This window comes from Anomaloglossus baeobatrachus, chromosome 6, assembly GCF_048569485.1.
Source record: "Anomaloglossus baeobatrachus isolate aAnoBae1 chromosome 6, aAnoBae1.hap1, whole genome shotgun sequence".
Lineage (NCBI taxonomy): Eukaryota > Metazoa > Chordata > Amphibia > Anura > Aromobatidae > Anomaloglossus > Anomaloglossus baeobatrachus.
In genome coordinates this window covers 307,082,065-307,102,236 of record NC_134358.1, presented here as the reverse complement: position 1 = coordinate 307,102,236, position 20,172 = coordinate 307,082,065, and the positions used below count along the sequence as shown (strand labels likewise).

The following is a 20,172-nucleotide window of genomic DNA, read 5'->3' as shown; positions in this document are numbered from 1 at the left end:
ATCTCTGTTGTTGTTACTGCTCGGGCTACCCCAAAACGCCATCCAATTCCCTCCCTCCCCCCTCCCCCTCCCTGGTTGCCTCCTTGCAACCATCCATGGTTCTCCCCCTCTCCCCCACCTCTCTCTCCCCTCCCTTTTCTTATCTTCCTTTCTTACTCTCTGGTTCTGGTTGTTTGGATCCCTCATTTTGAGGATTAAAGAGTAAATTGGTAGGTTGATTCTATACGTATTGGGTATTGATTAACCTAAAAAAGTTGCAACTTGCATCAGACATGATTGGTGGTGGTGTGACAGGAAATGTGAATCATAATCAAAGGTGACACTACCACATGTTACAGCGTTGTTTTCTTTGTGTATTATTGCCATTGATACCTGAATTTCTCCTTTTTTTGTAATGTAACTTCCTACAATAAAAATTGATTGGATTAAAAAAAAAAAAAAAACAGATGGGAGAAAAAAAAAAAAAAAGGATAAAAAAGTAGTATAGGTACATCCATAATGAGTGATCCAGTCGGTCGTGAAGAGCACGTTTCTCCCTCCTGATCCCGAGTGTCGATTGACCGAATCAACATTCAAAATGAGAATTTTGCACATTTACATAATTAATGTTTTTCTTCTAAAAAAAAAAAAGTCGCCTTTTAAGAAAGAAAACAAAAAAAGGACTTGCCAGTGTGATCAGCTCCTGGGGTGGACTATTAATGGACAGATTAATAGTTCTTATACTAAGGAAAGCATGTCTCCTCTGGAGATTACACCTTTTTTTCCTGCAGATGGAGGAAGTGCCCTCTTCTTTTGAATGAATTCTACATCTTTCGACCATACTTTTGTATGAGCCACTGATGCACTTAGGCGCGTTAATTTTATCCCCTTAAATGTTTATATATAATTTAAAATAAGCATTTATCTATACTGTATCTGTAAAGAATAATTACGGTACATGCTATGGAGAGGGCACATTGTGACGCTTGCTTTACTACCCCTGAAATAACTTCCATTTATGTATTATATTGAACATTAAAATTTCTAATTGTTAGGCCTCTAAAACCTTAGAGAGTTGCCCAGAAAACCCACTGAATTGGAGGCATGGGATTTAAAGGGAGTGTTTCAAATAGTTTTGACCCAATAAACAAAACTGCGGGTACCAAATAGGAAACTTGAAAAAAAGAAAAAAAAAAAACATTTAAAAAGGAGATTTTTTTTTTTTAAAATCCCTAAAATCAATAATTACAATTACTTTCCCTAATTTCTGGTTATAATGTTTTTCTTTCCCATCATAGCTAGGACCTCCCCTTACCGCATTTTTAACTGAGTGATCCTAAAGGCCGCTTTATACACTGCGGTGTCGGTACCGATATCGCCAGCGTGCGTACCCGCCCCCATCGGTTGTGCGACACGGGCAAATCTCTGCCCGTGTCGCACAACATCGCCCGGACCTGTCACACTACTTACCTTCCCTGCGACGTCGCTGTGACCGGCGAACCGCCTCCTTTCTAAGGGTGCGGTTCATTCAGCGTCACAGCGACGTCACTGAACCGCCGCTCAATAGAAGCGGAGGGGGCGGAGATGAGTGGGACGAACATCCCGCCCACCTCCTTCCTTCCGCATTGTGGCCGGTAGGCAGGTAAGGAGATGTTCCTCGCTCCTGCGGTGTCACACGGAGCGATGTGTGCTGCCGCAGGAACGAGGAACAACTTCGTTACTGGTGCAGTAACGATATTTGAGAATGGACCCCCATGTCACCGATGAGCGATTTTGCACGTTTTTGCGACGATGCAAAAATCGCTCATAGGTGTCACACGCAATGGCATCGCTAATGCGGCCAGATGTGCGTCACAAAATCCGTGACCCCAACGAGATCGCTGTAGCGATGTCGTAGCATGTAAAGCCTAGTTAAGACTAAAGTGAAAAAACAAACAATAAAATATTTGGCAATCTGCATATTTGAGGTCACTTACGACATCACGACCATGAAGTAGACAGAAAAAGAAGACTAAGGAGACTGATCAGCTTGTGATCAGAAGAAAGAAGACAGCTGGAACACTGGACTAGAGTGGTATTGTGACGGTAAGAAGTCTACCTAATGCTATCGTTCTGCAGTAGGTGTAGGAGTACAATTTTTATGAAGACCCCCTAAAACAAATCGCCTTGACATAAGTTCATATCTAGCATGTGTCATTGCGGCAATTTCCCATCGTCTCTGCTGTGGAGTGAGGACGGTGGCAGACTCTTGCTTGGATGGAGGCTACAGCCATTTCCAAAAAGTAGAACGGAGGCATCGGAGAGCACTCAATGCAGAGAGCTCAGTTCACTTTGGAGCTATGCTAATTTTAGATGAGCCGAACAGTGGAGGACATAACAATGGTGCAACCTGTGCAGCCTCACAGAGGCCCCAAGAGGTGAGGGAGCCACTATTTGCCAATCGGTGGTCATTTAAGAACTGCAGATGACACAGGTAAACCCTGCAATAGAGAATGCCCTGTGATCATAAATAAATGCATTTCCCATCCTAAGAATAGCGGATATGTTATTTATAGGAAAACGATTATATCTTGAGGACAATTAGAAACTACATGATGGCAGCCTTTTTGCTTTTCCCTCGATACTTTATACAAGACAGTAGGTTAAACTATATGAAGTTTTTAAAGTTCTGACTTTACCATGTGATCCCCAAAATTTCCTCACTGCCAATAGGTCGAAAAGTTAAATCTCATCATGTAACTTATTACTTGTAGCTCTTTGCATAAATTTTAAAAATATGCCCATTTTATTACATAAACATAAGAGAAACGGTGGCTGACGTAAAACAGGATCTTAGACGACATTGCCTATACCGGATACTGCCTTAAAGTTCCGTGTCGCAGGCAATATTTACTTTAAACAAAGTCAAAGAAGTAATTGTAAGCACTTCAATGTTCATTGTCAATAGAAACATATTTTAAAAGAATGTCCTCGATTATGAAGGAAACTATTAGATGCCAAGCTGACCTTATGTGATAGCCTAGAAAGAATGATTAAAGTAACTAAAAAATAAAAAAAAGATACGTATTTTACTTTTCAAAAGAAACATACAGGATTTTTTACACATGAACTAAAAAAAAACAAACAGATTTTTATATTTGAAAAATATCTGATCATTAATTTCGCATTTCTAGCACATTTAGCAAATTAAGAGGATTGGTCATATTGAAACAGATCTGCCTTGTCCATGGACAATGAGTGCTCAGCCTCATTTATGTAAAAGGAGTAGATCATAATCAGCTCTCTCAACAATAGTTGACGTTTCTTGCCACCGTCATCAATAATCATCCTGGTGGAAATGTCCTTAGAAATTAGGAAACAATAGCGACTGCCAGTAATCCTGTGTACGCACATACAATTTTCTGTTCCGGATTTTCCCATTACCTCTTCATTTTTTGTAAATTTTAATATGCATTAAAAAAAAAATAAAAAAAAATCTATACCCTAGGTCGTTGCACATTTCTTCGTTGCACATTTCTTCCGCAGGGTTTGTATGATATTTAATAAATTCTCTTACTAACTTTGCGACTGCTGTAAAACATGCATTTCATTTTGTAAATCAGAATAGGAAATTCAGACAAAGCAAGTCAAGGTGAAACTCATATGTGCTCGGTTTGCTGCGGAATTTAACTCTCTGGATTTGCTGCTAGAAAATCCAAATAATATAATAATAGCTGCAAAAAGAATAGGATTTAACTACAGTGGGGGGAAAAAAAAGTATTTGCCATATTTTTCGGACTATAAGACGCACTTTGCGTGCGTCTTATAGTCTGACTGAAGGGCTGCGGGGAGTGAGGGTGCTGCGGTGGAGCGGGTCACCAGCACGAGCAGGCTGTAGTAGCGCCTACCGTGACTACGTGGCCCCGCTCAGTTCATATGCACTCCCATCCTCCCGCCCATCACCTCTCAGCACTGAAGTCGGCGCTGACAGGTGGGCGGGATGATGGGTGGGGGGTGCGCACATAATTAACAACCGGCCCGCATGATCACCTCTGGCAACAACAGCCTGGAGTGATCATGTGCGGCTATATTCACTGCCCCCTGAACATCATCATCAGCACGGGGCACAGTGAATAAGTATACTCACCCATCACCGTTGAATGCAGCATCACGATGTCCTCCTGTCTGCCGGCTGCTGCTGTGTGTGGAGACTAGCGGTGCACACAGCATTGACGTCAACCCTGTGCGCACTGCTCTCCATGCACATCAGCGGGCGGCAGAGAGGAGAACATCGCGATGCTGCAGGGGAACGGCGACTGCTCCACACAGGTATGCGGCGCTGCTGCTGACACAGAGAGGAAGACGAATGATGCTGCTAAAGTGAGAAAAGGTGAGTATAAATGTTTATTTTTTTTTGTGTTCCACAGGATGCAGGCCATATACCAGGATGGCGCCATGTAGCAAGATGGGGCTATACCAGGATGAGGGACATATATATACACAAGGATGGGAATTATATACAAGGCAGGAGGATCATTACCAAGATGGGGTACCTTAGGGACATTACCCCCATAATAGTGTCAGCAGCAGATCCTTGCCCCATAACAGTGTGTCATGACCACATTTTTTCCTTAAAATGTTATTTTCCTATTTTCCCCCTCTAAAACCAGGGTGCGTCTTATGGTCTTGTGCATCTCATAGTCCGAAAAATACGGTAGTCAGCCACCAATTGTGCAAGTTCTCCCACTTAAAAAGATGAGTGAGGCCTGTAATTGACATCATAGGTAGACCACAACTATGAGACAAAATGAGAAAACAAATCCAGAAAATCACCTTGTCTGATTTGGCAAGATTTTATTTGCAAATTATGGTGGAAAATAGTATTTGGTCGATATCCTTTGTTGGGCAATGACAGAGGTCACACGTTTTTTGTAAGTCTTCACAAGGTTGGCACACTGTTAATGATATGTTGGCCCATTCCTCCAAGCAGATCTCCTATAGAGCAGTGATATTTTGGGCCTGTTGCTAGGCAACACAGACTTTCAACTCCCTCCAAAGGCTTTCTATTGGGTTGAAATCTGGAGATTGGCTGGGCCAATTCAGGACCTTCATATGCTTCTTAAGGTACCGTCACACTAAGCAACATCGCTAGTAACATCGCTGCTGAGGCACAACTTGCTAGCGATGTTGCTGTGTGTGACATCCAGCAACAACCTGGCCCCTGCTGTGAGGTCGTTGGTTGTTGCTGAATGTCCTGGACCATTTTTTAGTTGTTGCTGTCCCGCTGTGAAGCACACATCGCTGTGTGTGACAGCGACAGAGCAACAACTGAATGTGCAGGGAGACGGCTTCTGCGGACGCTGGTAACCAAGGTAAACATCGGGTAACCAAGAAGCCCTTCCCTTGGTTACCCGATATTTACCTTCGTTACCAGCGTCTGCCGCTCTCACGCTGTCAGTGCCGGCTCCCTGCTCCCAGCACACATAGCCAGACTACACATCGGGTAATTAACCCGATGTGTACTGTGGCTAGGTGTGCAGGGAGCCAGCGCTAAGCGGTGTGCGCTGGTAACCAAGGTAAATATCGGATTGGTTACCCGATATTTACCTTAGTTACCAAGCGCAGCATGCTTCCACGTGTAGCGACGCTCCAGCGATCCCTACCAGGTCAGGTTGCTGGTGGGATCGCTGGAGCGTCGCTTAGTGTGACATCTCACCAGCGACCTCCTAGCAACTTACCAGCGATCCCTATCAGGTTGTATCGTTGTTGGAAACGCTGGTAAGTTGTTTAGTGTGACTGGGCCTTTACAAAGCCACCCCTTCGTTGCCCTGGCGGTGTGCTTGGGATCATTATCATGCTAAAAGACCCAGCCACGTTTCATCTTCAATGCGCTTGCTGATGGAAGGAGGTTTGCACTCAAAATCTCACGATATATGGCCCCATTCATTCTTTCATGTACACGGATCAGTCATCCTGGTCCCTTTACAGAGAAACAGCACCAAAGCATGATGTTGCCACCCCAATGCTTCACAGTAGGTATGGTGTTCTTTGGATGCAACTCAGCATTCTGACTCCTTCAAACACGAGGAGTTGTGTTTCTACCAAACAGTTCTACATTGGTTTCATCAGCCCATATGACATTCTCCCAATACTCTTCTGGATAATCCAAATTCAGTCTATCAAACTTCAGACTGGCCAAGACATGTAATGGCTTAAGCAGGGGAACACGTCTGCACCCTGCGGGATCTGAGTCCCTGGTGGCGTAGTGTGTTACTGATGTTAGCCTTTGTTACAGTGGTCCCAGCTCAATGCAGATCATTCATAGGTCACTCCGTGTGGTTCTGGAATTTTTGCTTACCGTTCTTGTGATCATTTTTATCCCACGTAGTGAGATCGTGCGTGGAGACCCAGATCAAGGGAGATTATCAGTGGTCTTGTATGTCTTCCATTTTCTTATTATTGTACCCACAGTTGATTTCATCACACCACGCTGCTTGCCTATTGCAGATTCAGTATTCCCAGCCTGGTGCAGGGCTATGATTTTATTTCTGGTGCCCTTCAACAGTTCTTTGGTCTTCACCATAGTGGAGTTTGGAGTGTGACTGTTTGAGATTGTGGTCAGGTGTCTTTTATACAGATAAGTTCAAACAGGTGCCATTACTACAGGTAATGAGTGGAGGACAGAAGAGCCTCTTAAAGAAGAAGAAGTTACAGGTCTGTGAGAGCCAGAAATCTTGCATGTTTTTAAATGATTAAACATCAAGTCCTACATTAATCGTATTGAAATGTGACTGTGTATTTTGTCCGTATATGTGTCCACTAGTCCCAGTGCAATACTAATATTCTTTGAAGCACCTTGTTGTATCTAATTCTTGTGAACATACTGTTTAATAAATCTATTTATACATTAGACCTTGTGTCACTTGTTTCAACCAGTATTGTGGTTGTTTATGGGTTAAAAATGTTTTTAGATGACTAAATACTTATTTTCCACCATAATTTGCAAAAAAATGTTGCCAAATCAGAGAAGGTGATTTTCTAGACTTGTTTCTCATTTTGACTCTCATAGTTGTGGTCTACCTATGATGTCAATTACAGGCCTTTATCATCTTCGTAAGTGGGAGAACAATTGGTGGCTGCCTAAATACCGTACTTTTTTCCCTACTGTATATCTCATGCCCATACAGTGCATTGACTCTTCAGCAAAAATGGACATGCATTGGAGTTTTAAATGTTTCACATCAGATTTCATCCCTTGCAAAGCATAATGTGTAATACAATGCAAATCTACAACAAAAAATTTCTATGGAAAATATGTGTGTGAACAAAGTACTCAGCAACTGAATGATTTCCCAGCACTGGTACATTAAACTACTACAAAGCAGGTATGATTTAAGTTTTTACACTAAGGCCGGGGCTACACGGGGACTAATGCGATACTCGCATGACAATCGGCTCATGCTGACAGCACAGCGTGAGCCGAGTGTCAAGCGAGTGTCACTGCGACTGAGGTCCGATCATGCGATCGGACCTCAGCTGCGGGGTGGGGGGGGGGCGGCGCTGGGGAGGAGAGGGAGGGATTTATCGCCCTCTCTCCTCCGTAGCTGGCTATTGCCATTCTCGCACTGCACTCGCGGTACAGCGGTGTACAATTGTGTGCAGTGCAATTTTTTTTCTCGCCCCATAGACTTGTATGGGTGCGGGAGAAAGGGTCTCAACATTACAGTTACAGCATGCTGCGATTGTTTTCTCGGTCCGATTGGGGCCGAAAAAATAATCGCTCATGGGTGCTGACACATAGGCTAATATATGCGATGTTTTATTGCATTCCACGCGGTACGATTTTCATGAGGTGTGGTTTAAGCCTAAGGGGTACTTTGCACGCTGTGACATCGCTAGCATTGCGCAATAGTACCCGCCCCCGTCGCACATGCGATATCTTGTGATAGCTGCCGTAGCGAACATTAGCGCTAAGGCAGCTTCACACGCACTTACCTGCCCTGCGACGTCGCTCTGGACGGCGACCCGCCTTCTTCCTAAGGGGGCGGGTCGTGCGGCGTCACAGCGACGTCACACGGCAGACGGCCAATAGAAACAGAGGGGCGGAGATGAGCGGGACGTAAACATCCTGCCCACCTCCTTCCTTCCGCATAGCCGGTGGAGGCAGGTAAGGAGATGTTCCTCGCTCCTGCGGCTTCACACACAGCGATGTATGCTGCCGCAGGAACGAGGAACATCGTATCTCCTATTGGTGCGACATTATGAAAATGTCCGACACTACACAGATCACCGATTTACGACGCTTTTGCAATCGTTTATCAGCGCATCTAGGCTTTACAAGTTGCGACGTAGTTACCGGGGCCGGATGTGCGTCACTTTCGATTTGACCCCGACGATATTGCAGTAGCAATGTCGCAACGTGCAGAGTACCCCTTAGGGCGGCTTTGCACGTTGCAACATCGCACGTGCGATGTCGGTGGGGTCAAATCGAAAGTGACGCACATCCGGCGTCATTTTCGACATCGTTGTGTGTAAATACTAGATGATACGATTAACGAGCGCAAAAGCGTCGTTATCGTATCATCGTTGCAGGCTCCAACTTTTCCATAATTATGCTGCCGCGACAGGTATGATGTTGTTCCTCGTTCCTGCTGCAGCACACATCGCTGTGTGTTACGCTGCAGGAGCGAGGAACTTCACCTTACCTGTTGCCGGCGGCTATACGGAAGGAAGGAGGTGGGCGGGATGTTTACATCCTGATCATCTCCGCCGCTATTGGCCGCCTGCCGTGTGACGTCGCTATGACGCTGCATGACCCACCCCCTTAGGAAGGAGGCGGGTCGCCGGCCAGAGCGATGGTCGCAGGGCAGGTGAGTGCATGTGAAGCTGGCGTAGCGATAATTTTCGCTACGCCAGCTATCACAAGATATCGTACCTGCGACGGGGGCGGGGACTATCGTGTGCGACATCGCAGCATCGGCTTGCGATGTCGTAACGTGCAAATCCCGCCTTAGACATACAGAACATGCCATTTATCTGCAGATATAGGGTCCGGTTGAGTTCACATGTCCTGTAATCATTCATTAGAAGAGATCCATCAGAGATCCGTTGTGTAAAAAGTTCTGCAAACACAACTTTTTTGTCCGTTATTAAAATAACAGATTCCTGCCGAATCAGTTTTTTTAACGCTGGAGTCTAAGGAGAACGGATCCGTCAATGGATTGCTATTGAGCCATCCTTTTTTCTTGCATTTGTAAGAGATCCATTTTTTTCTTACAAGATTTGTTTCAAATAGAAGATAAACAGTAATCCATTAACGGATCCATTATCCATACACTCACGTATTAAAAAACCCCAGGTCAGGCAGCAAACATTTTGCCAACGGATCTCTACAGGATCATTACAGGACATGTGAACTCAGCCCTATTCTGCAGATAAATAGCATTACAATGATGTATGGCAGCTTGATAGTGCGGCTACTGGGAGAAAATAATCTACTTCCTCCCGGTAGCCGATTCAGTCATGAGGGCATGAATTTGACACGCCCAGCTCCAGGGCCGGGGGGGGGTGTGCACATTACCGAGCCGGACTAGTCCAGTGATGTCGCAGCAGCGTGACCCGGTTCCGTGAGCCTGGCGGTGTCTTTCAATAATAAAGGGATGATTGTGATGATGGGAGTTGTAGTTAAGAGTATAAGTTTGTGACACCACCTGTGGTACTACGGCTATGTGACCAACGCTGCACTGTGTATTCCCCGGGGCAGATGTTGATGGCGCAGCTGAGGCGATATTGCTTCCTACAGGTAGAGCTTGAGGCCCGGGTATCATGAGAGGGCGTGGGAAGGACATCGACGACACTGGGGGTTGAAGTCAAGGTCTTTACTCATGGTAACAGTTCCACAGGTGTACAGTAAGCTGACAATCACCCGTGGTATGTTGGGATCCACCGTGATGGGCTTCCGCCGATCTCAGGCAGCTCAGATTTCAATACCACGCCACTCAGATGTGCCTTTCATGGTTGTCTCTACTGCGCTGACTCTCGCCCTCCTGTCCCACGCCTCTGCACACAGTGCCCTGAGCCAGGGGCCGCGGACCTTTTTTGCCTTCTTGGCCCCCTGATCCCCTGTGGCCCCCTTTCAGCGAATTTGTGTGCTGAGTTTTGGCCCTGGATGCTTGTAGCCACCCAGGCCCCCCGTGTTACTAAAGAGTACGTTAGTTTTCTTTTAGTCTAGGGACCGGGTCCCCATTTTCCGGCCAGATCCTTCCACCCAGTGTTCTGTGGGGCAAGCCCACGGGTACTTCCCGCACTCCTGTGTCTCTAGGATCCCCTTCTTCTGTGTCACCCGGGTCGAGCAAAACCCCCAAGTCTCTACTCTCCGGTCACCTCCTCGCCACACCACTGACTGACATTGTCAACTCAGCTCTGCCCACGCACCTCAGACACTTCACCCACTAAGCTGCCCCCCCAGACGTCCAGTTGCACTAGGCCCTAACCACGGTTTAGTGGAGTGTTGTGATGTGTGTGTCGTGTGAACCGGTCGATGACCCCCTTCTTACCCTGGGATGGGATACCGCACCTCTGGATGATATGCAGCACCTCTGTGGCAACGGAAGCCTCAGGGGCGCCACACACGGAGAAGCTACAGTCATCACTCACAGCCCCATTCACTATAATGTGAGCGGCAGATGTAAGCATTCCAAAGCATACAAACTGACACATCTGTGCAGAGCAATCTGACAATCAAAGTACCGAAATATGATTATAGTCGCCACTCACAGTACAGCGAGCAATGCACTGAGCGGTGACTGTAGCCACTCGGTGTATGCCTTTTAACTTCACAGAATGCTAGCGGCTCCTGGGAGGAAATAAGTAGGTATGAACAAACCTGAACTGTAAAGTTCAGGGTTTGTACCGTACACCTAGCGTCCGATGCTTAAACCCAAACATTCGCTTCTCACGGAAGTCTGTATCGAGTTTGGAGTTAAGATGCTGTTCAAATGATAAATAAAAGGCTGCAGCATTAGCAATCAACAAGCTTTACATCATGGGAAAGATTCCTGGAAGCTCCTGGGGACACAAAAATAAATAAATAAAAATGGGGTCCTCCCCCGCTTTTTTGATAACCATCACAGGTAAAGCAGACAGATGTGGGCTGCAGTCCTCAGCTGTCAGCTTTACCTTAGCTGGTTAACAAAAAAGAGAAGGGACCCCACACCAGTTTTTTTTGTTATTATTTATTTGTAAATACATAATTAAACAAAACAGTGTGGGGTCCCTCTTTTTTGATAACCAGCCAAGATAAAGCAGACATCTGGGAGATGGTATTATCAGGATGGGCAGGTACATTGTTATTTGGCCCTTCTCAGCCTAAAAATAGCAGCCTGCAGCTGCTCCAATTCTGGCGCTTTGCCCGCCTCTGCTCGATTGTCCTGGTGCATTACCAATTGGGAAATATTTTGGGGGTTGATAAGCTGTGAAATGACAGCTGGCATCAAGCCCAAGGGTTAGCAATGGTGTGGCATATATCAGACACCCCCATTACTAAACTGAAAAAAAAAAAAAAAAAAGAAGAGGAAAAAATTTATTTGAATAAAGACACCGCCAACACTCCTTCATTCACAATTTTAATAACTGAAAAAGTCCTCGACGTTATTGAACTACAGCCATCAAATCAGATGGACCCTTGGTGTGTGTGTGTGTGGGGGGGTTTGTTATTTTTTTACTTTACATTTACCGGGTAAGTAATGGGGTTGTCTGATAGACGCCTCTCCATTACTAACTACTGGGCTAGATGCCAGCTGTAAACTCGCAGGTTAACCTCAAAAATATTACCCCGGATGCCACTGCACCAAGGCAATCAGGAAGAGCGTTGTGCCACTTCTGGGGCAGCCGCTTTATCTTGGCTCATTATCAAAAATGGAGAAGGCACAACATTTTTTTTTAAAATGTATTTATTCCCCATCCACATTCGTTTGCAGGGCAATTGTCCTGCTCTTACCCCAGTTTTGTTTTTTTTTTTGTTGCAGCCCCCTAGCCCTTACTACGACCATTTAACAGTAACAAAGCTTGGGTCCCCATTGACTTAAATGGGGTTTAAGATCCAGGGTAAAGCAGAGATAAAATCTGGGTACTGGACTTTAACTTAAGTTTGGCTGAACCAAGTGAACCTAAATATCCACAAGTCCGCTCATCCCTAGAAATAAATTACATTTTCTCCCGGTAGCCACAGTTTCAGTAAGGCATCCAGGTAACATTTAGGCTATGTCCGCACGTTGCTTTTTACCTGCTTTTTACCTGCTTTTTTGCTGCTTTTTCAACTGCAGCGTTTAATGCCAAAATGGTTGTGTTCTGCTTTTCAAGCAAAGTCTATGGGAATTTGGGTTTCTTGTCCGCACTATGCTGTTCAAACTGCAGCCTTTTTGGTGCAGAACTTTGGTCAAAAACTCAGCTTTGCAGTGCAAAACCCAAATGGCAAAAACAACTGACATGTGAATTGTTTTTGCCATTTGGGTTTTGCACTGCAAAGCTGAGTTTTTGACCAAAGTTCTGCACCAAAAAGGCTGCAGTTTGAACTGCATAGTGCGGACAAGAAAACCAAATTCCCATAGACTTTGCTTGAATAGAAGAACACATCCATTTTGGCATTAAACAGCGCAGAAGAAAAAGCAGCAAAAAAGCAGGTAAAAAGCAGGTAAAAAGCAACGTGCGCACATACCCTTACCCGTAGGTTAACCCTGTATTTGCAAATAAGTACCGTTTTCCGAGACAGGTTACCTTGAACTCCAAAATAAGTTTAGCTTTGTGTTACAAAATACTAGAGAATCAAGAATTAAACGTCACCCATTTGTTCACGCCATTTAATCAGGCACAAGAAACAGATGTGATGTTTCTCACACTATCACCATTCTACTGTACTGTGCTGGCACATATAAAAGATAACAAGTAAATATTGTTCCACAGCATGAAATAAAAAGTGATAAAACTTGAAAGTATCTGTACTGAATCAACAGACAGACACACCGACAAATCTATACATTATTCTTTGTACAGAATATAATTTTAGAAAATTCTAAATATAAGCATTAGGGATGATCGAATACCTCAAATATTCGACTTCACGAATATTTTCCGAATAGGTCACCGCTATTCGAGAATATTCGCGAATATTCGATGCGCAATGTAAGTCCATGGGAAACCCGAATAACAACTATTCGGAACTATATTAGACTTACATTGCGCATTGAATATTCGCATAGCGACAACCTATTCGTCGGAGTTTCGCGAAGCCAAATATTTGAGGTACTCGATCATCCCTAATAAGCATCAAAAATCATAAATAAAAAAAATAAAAAATACTGCCTGTCCAATTATTCACTGCCAGCGCAGTGCAGTTCCATTTATGACCTGAACGCCAACCAATCTGGCACAATGTACAGGTCATCAATTCAAGGTCAATCTGACACTTTGCTAAGGGTCAAAGTCAGGTGTTTAAAGTAACCTGTAGCTCACCTGACATGACTGTTTTAATAATTACTTCCATTCTTCAAGAAAAAGTAATTCTGCAGCATCTTTGTACAGTATCGTGAACGAACATTCCTAGAAATGTTCATGTCACGATCAACATTCGGTCTAAAGAGGCCATCTGATCAAAAGATCATCGTTCTCGGCAGCACATCACTTTGCAGTGAACAATGTTCATTACATGGGGAGCATTTTTAGGCAGATTCCACCTGAAAAAGACCCCGTGTACACACACCCTTACATTGTGCTTAGCTGTCCACTAAATTGTTTTTTTTCTCGGAATCCTGCAAAAACAAGACTGCAATGGAAACCCCTGATGGGGCCATTCACTTCAATGAAGTCGTCAGAGTCACTATGGACAATGTCTGGCATCCATTGTTCATCTTTTTTAGGCATGAAATTAACAGGGTTTGCAATGTTTTTGTGTAAGGGCCGCTTTACACGCTGCGACATCGCTAGTATTTGCTGGCGATGTTGAGCGCGATAGCACCCGCCCCCATCGTACGACCAATATGTGGTGATCGCTGCCGTAGTGAACATTATCGCTACGGCGTCACACACACATGCCTTGACAGCGACGTCGCTGTGACCGCCGAACAATCCCTCCTTCAAGGGGGAGGGGCGTTCGGCGTCATAGCGACATCACTGCCGCGTCACTAAGCGGTCGCCCACTAGAAGCGGAGGGGCGGAGAGGAGCGGGACGTAACATCCCGCCCACCTCCTTCCTTCCTCATTGTCGGCGGACGCAGGTAAGGTGAGGTTCCTCGTTCCTGCGGTGTCACACATAGCGATGTATGCTGTCGCAGGAACGACGAACAACATCGAGGCATGTCACTGATTAGTGATTTTGAACGTTTGTGCGACGATTCAAAATCGCTAATAGGTGTCACACACAACGACATCGCTAACGCGGCCGGATGTGCGTCACAAATTCCGTGACCCCAACGACATCGCTTTAGCAATGTCGTAGCGTGTAAAGCGGCCTTAAGTCTAAAAATGATGAATACTGCTGGGATAGGTATGAACGTTGTCTGTCTCATATCCCCAAAAAAATCAGATGAAGTTTTCTACAGTTTCTCTGATCAAAATCAATGAAAAACATGTAACTAGGATGTCATCCGTGTGCGGTCTGAATTGAACGTTTTCTATTTTTTACTTTTTTTGTGGACAAATTGGTCAAGTGTACAGCTCCATAGACTATAAAGGGTAAGTGATCCATCACTGAAAAACACAGACTGAATATGGATGGAAGATATCGGACATGTGAGAGGAGCCTTAAGGGCCATTTACACGCTGCAACATCGCTAACGATATATCGTCGGGGTCATGGTGTTTGTGACGCACATCCGGCGCCGTTAGCGACATCGCAGCGTGTGACAGCTAGGAGCGACCTTAAACGATCGCAAAAGAGTTAAAAATGGTTGGTCTGTGACACGTTGTTCATTTACCAAAAATCGTTGTCTGGTCAGTAGCGAGGCTGTTCGTCGTTCCTGCGGCAGCATACATCGCTATGTGTGACACCGCAGGAACGATGAACATCTCCTTACCTGCATCCACCGGCAATGAGGAAGGAAGGAGGTGGGCGGGATGTTACGTCCCGCTCATCTCCACCCCTCCGCTTCTAATGGCCGGCCGCTTAGTGACGCAGCAGTGACATAGCTATGATGCCGAACGCACCTCCCTCTTGAAGGACGGATTGTTCGGCAGTCACAGCAACGTCGCTGAACAGGTATGTGTGTGTGACGCTGCCATAGCGATAATGTTCGCTACGGCAGCAATCACCAAATGTCGCACGAACAACGGGGGCGGGTGCTATCGTACGCGACATCGCTAGCAATGTTGCAGCGTGTAAAGCACCCTTTACTCGGATTCTTTTTCCACAAACCTAGATATTACATCTGCTTAGATTGTCCTGCTTTTTACAGTTTCCATAGATTGTCAGCTTGGCAATGCTGTACTTGTTCCCTGCAACCCAAAGGGTTCTTCATTTCTCATTACTAGATCTATCAGATGTTAGAAATATATGCATTTTAATTGGCTTCCAAGTGAAGTTCCTGTTATGGCTAGTCTGCAAGTGTCAGACTGCGGACATACGTCATATAACCCCACCATGTGTTTGACTGTTCATATTGGCCATTCACATGCGCTGTCCAGTTGATGGTTATCAATTTTTACGGCTATGTTCACACCAGCTGTTCTTTTATTTGTGTTTTGTTATAGGTACAGAAATCCAGAAAGGAGCAAAAGTGCAGAACTCCCTGCATGATGGACAACAGTCATGTCAGATGGACTTCACTTACTATCCTGTCTGATTTACTTGTCCAGATCTGTGAATGAGCCTACTCAACAGAGGCTCACCTTTGAAGCCTACTCAACAGAGGCTCACCTTTGAAGCCTACCCAGCAGACGCTCACCTTTGAAGCCTACCCAGCAGACGCTCACCTTTGAAGCCTACCCAGCAGACGCTCACCTTTGAAGCCTACCCAGCAGACGCTCACCTTTGAAGCCTACCCAGCAGACGTTCACCTTTGCAGGAACTTCATTAGAATAGTATCATGAAGGACTGCTTTATTTTGAAAATCAGCAGACAGATCCTAATCCAAACCTCACCGAAACTTAAACACATTCAGGTGACGGGAGTTAACCCTGATAAGCTGCTAAGACCACGTCCACATGTTCAGTATTTGTAAGTCAAATAAGGAGTCAGTGAAAAAACAGAAGTAGCGCCCATGTTTCTATTCTAGTTTTCCTCCGATTGTTCCACTCATGATTTTGGCTTACAAATATGGATGTAAAATACAAACCAAACACTGAACATGTAAGGGCTCTTTTCCACTTTCGATTTTTTAGTGCGAGTGCAATCCGATAAAACATCGGATTGCACTCGCACCAGTGTTAATCAATGAGGCAGTGTCCCCTTTCCTTTTAATTCTTGATACAAATCGTGCTCTTGGTGCAGTCGTAGCATGCTGCGTTTTGCAGTGAGTCTTGGCTCACGCACCCCCATACAAGCCTATGGGAGAGTGTGAAACATCAGACTGCACTCGCATGTTGTGTGACTGCAGTGCGATATAGGCAGAGACAGACAGAGGATCAGATGGGGAGAAAGTGCACCCTCCATCCTCTCCGAGGCTGCGATACGATCACAAGATCACATCACAGTCGCATCCCTCGGCTCACACTCGCAGCAGAGGGTCATTAGCCTATCACTTCCGATGCTCTTGCATCAGAAGCAGTACGCAAATGGAAAAGAGCAATAAACATGATTAACTATCACCATCTCAGGACGCAACTGCGACAACGCCCCCTGGTGGACGGGGCCATCCGTCCAAGGAGAGACATATCCAGCTGAAATGCATTGCTAGGCAAAGATTTGTCAGTCTCTGCACCGCAATACATGCCGCCAGCCAAACAGAGGCCAGCAGCTGACGTCGGTGAGCCAGGCATTGCTGTCGCATAGCAGTAATATCATACATAGTCATAACAGACACACCGATGTCAGCTGCCACCACCGCGCCAGCTAAAGAGGACTACGCTGGGCGACGTGGAAAAGGGGGTGGGAGGGAGTACAATGGTTTTTTGTTTTTTGGAGGGGGTCATGCATTAGAGGCAGGAGGAAGATGTACAGGAAGGAACTCGGGGTAGGAGAATTATATGCCAGGATGGGGCCAGTGGTGGGAGACATACATGCCTGGATGGGGCCCAGGGTGGGAGACATACATGCCCGGATAGGTGGGGCCCAGGGTGGGAGACATACATGCCCGGATGGGGGGGGGCCAGGATGGGAGACATACATGCCAGGATGGGGCCAGTGGTGGGAGACATACATGCCAAGATGGGGGGGGCCAGGATGGGAGACAATGATGCCAGGATGGGGCCTAGGATGGGAGACAACGATACAAGGACAGAACCCAAATATGCAAGACTGAGGCCCAGAATGGGAGACAAATATGCCAGGATGGGAGACATAGATCCCAGGAAGTGGTCCAGGATGAGCGAAATATTTACCAGGAAGGTGCCCTAGATGGGAGACATATTTACCAGGAAGGGGTCCTAAATGAGTGACATTTACCAGCAAGAGGCCTAAGACAGGGGGCAATACTACGCAATGAAGGGGGGTGAAACTCATCTTTATAAGATTTAGAACACTATAAATGCCTATACATCTGACCAACATGCAGGGGGTGAGGGAGGGCCCAGGTCTAAATTTTTCACCAGGGTCATCAGACTCTAGTTACCCAACTGCATCTGAACATGGCCTAAGACTGACACTGAGATTCGTGTCTTACTGGTAGTAGAATAATGAAAGGATTTTTAGACAACCCCTTATTAATAGCCCCTCTACTGCAGAAAATAAAGCTGGGAGACTACAGGTACAACAACAGTCCATTATATAAGTATGCACTTTTTATTTTATGCAGCAGACTACTAAGAAGCAGTTGTCCAACAGTGGACAACCCCTTTAACTTCAGCGATTTTGAGTCAAAACAACTTGCTTTGGTTGCTAAAAGCAATAATTAACGTGGGTAATGAATTTCTGGTTGATTCAGAAATAAAGAATGATAACCTGACCATAGAATACATGTAGACCAGAACAGCAATCTATATATAAGCCTCATTTGGGGGTTTACCATGAACATTTCAGGGGTTCACCTGGACTTACATTGGATTCCATCTCTCCTCTAGACGACGATGTAGTGAGATCTTGTCACTCAGGTAGATGTTTATCTGATGTTTGTTGATGCTTTCCTCTTCCAGCTTCTTCTCTTCCCCTCTAAGGTTGAGTCTCACCGGACGACCAAACTCTCCCAAGGCATTTGGGTCCAGTGGTGGCCGCTCATACACCGGCCTCTTCAGCTGCTCATAGTCCTGGTCGCTTAGCTCCGCCGGTGCTTCCCTCTGCCTAGGATGCTCCTCAGCCTGTCCATCCTCTGAATTCTGGGTGTTACTGTCTTCTGCATCTTTACTCAACAATAAGAAACCAAAAAACAAAATACAGGCAACAGAAGCCACTAGACAAAGACCCTTCCTTCTTCTCAAGGGTTGCCAACCTGAAACCAGTCCACGTCTCCGCTTCATGGCTTAAATGCCAGTCACACGCCCTGATCTAGCAGAAATATATGGTAGATATCTCAAGGAAGTCTAATCTGTATGTGCCAGTCACCACCTTTACATGACACTACTGCTCAGCACATTGGAGTGGGCACTAAGTGCATGTGGCAGAAGTTACACAGTATAACATCTAATGCAAGCAGCTGGCAGTGCCAACCTCTCCTGACACTGACCCCAATACTAAGCTCAATGACCCTGATACTGAGCTCAATGACCCCAATACTGAGCACACTGACCCCAATACTGGGCACACTGACCCCAATACTGGGCACACTGACCCCAATACTGGGCACACTGACCCCAATACTGGGCACACTGACCCCAATACTGGGCACACTGACCCCAAAACTGGGCACACTGACCCCAATACTGGGCACACTGACCCCAATACTGGGCACACTGACCCCAATACTGGGCACACTGGCCCCAATACTGGGCACACTGACCCCAACACTGGGCAGGATTCAGACCTTGTCCAGAACAGCTTTTCTCTGCCCAGTCAGTGCCAAGGTGCCCACTCACATGAAGCTGTCCGGTAACGTGAAACTTTCCTAAGCAGTCCTATTCATTCCATGCACAGACAGAAGTTCCACCAAGTCTCAGAGTGTGAGCATTTCCGATCATCTGAGGGGAAGCGCAGCCATGGCTCCTCCAGAAGTGCCAGCACAGTGCCTCCTGTCCGGGATCCTGGTGCTGCCCGCACTCCCACCCTGTGCCAGCACCTCTCCACGTCTTCCTGTTCCTTCTGTCACCTCTCCTCCGACCACTCCTTCACCACGCCTCCGCCCCGCCCAGACCGATAAGACGTCTTCTGAACTTTAGCTTGAAGCTTCCCAGCCGTGCACTTGAGGAAACAGGCAACAAGTGAGGGCGCTGCCCCTCTGCCAGTGCTGGGGCTTCTCAGGTTGTCACATTTAGCACATCAGCTTGTCTAGATTTCTTGAAGAACAGAACTAAGCAGTAACTCGTAATCGGGGTTTTATCAGAATTTCCTTCATTTTATTGACTGTAAATGCTGTGATGTGGCTACAGAAGTTCCAGAACAGGCCATAAATATCGGGCACGTTTTTGCCCTTTTCATAAATATTTTTTAACCCCATCAGCACCGGGTTTTTCCATTTTTCTCTTTTGTTTTTTCCTCCCCTACTTCTAAAAGCCATAACTTTTTTATTTTTCTGTCAATTTGCCTTATGAGTACATGTCGTTTGCGGGATGAGTTGCACTTTTGAAAAAAAAACATTAGTTTCACCAAATAGTGTACTAGAAAAAATGACACAAGATGGAATTGCAAAAAAAATGCAGTTCCACAATTGTTTTTTGGATTTTTTTTATTCACCATGTTTACTGTATGGTAAAACTGACCCCTGGCAGTGTGACTCCGCAGGTTGGTATGAGGTCACAGATACAAAATATTTAAAAAAGCATTTTTTTTATTTAATTGGTAAAAAAAAAAGTCCGAAATTTGTAAAAGGGGGTAAAAAACCAATAGTGCTCTTTTCATCATTTCCCTGGACCCGTAGTGTTCTTATTATTCAGGATCTGGGGCTCGGTGTCAGCCTATTTTTATGACTTGAGCTGTCA

At 45.6% G+C, this 20,172-nt stretch overlaps 1 protein-coding gene across 1 annotated transcript in view; it reads right to left on the bottom strand.

The window, feature by feature from the left end:
• Positions 1-19,343, bottom strand: part of LOC142243239 (polypeptide N-acetylgalactosaminyltransferase 12-like) — an 87,585-nt gene extending 68,242 nt beyond the window's left edge. The window contains exon 1 of the mRNA XM_075314919.1: positions 18,143-19,343. Within this exon, the coding sequence (XP_075171034.1) occupies positions 18,143-18,558 (416 nt within the window). The 5' untranslated portion in view covers positions 18,559-19,343. The remainder of the gene's footprint in view (positions 1-18,142) is intronic.
• Positions 19,344-20,172: the final 829 nt, after the last annotated feature.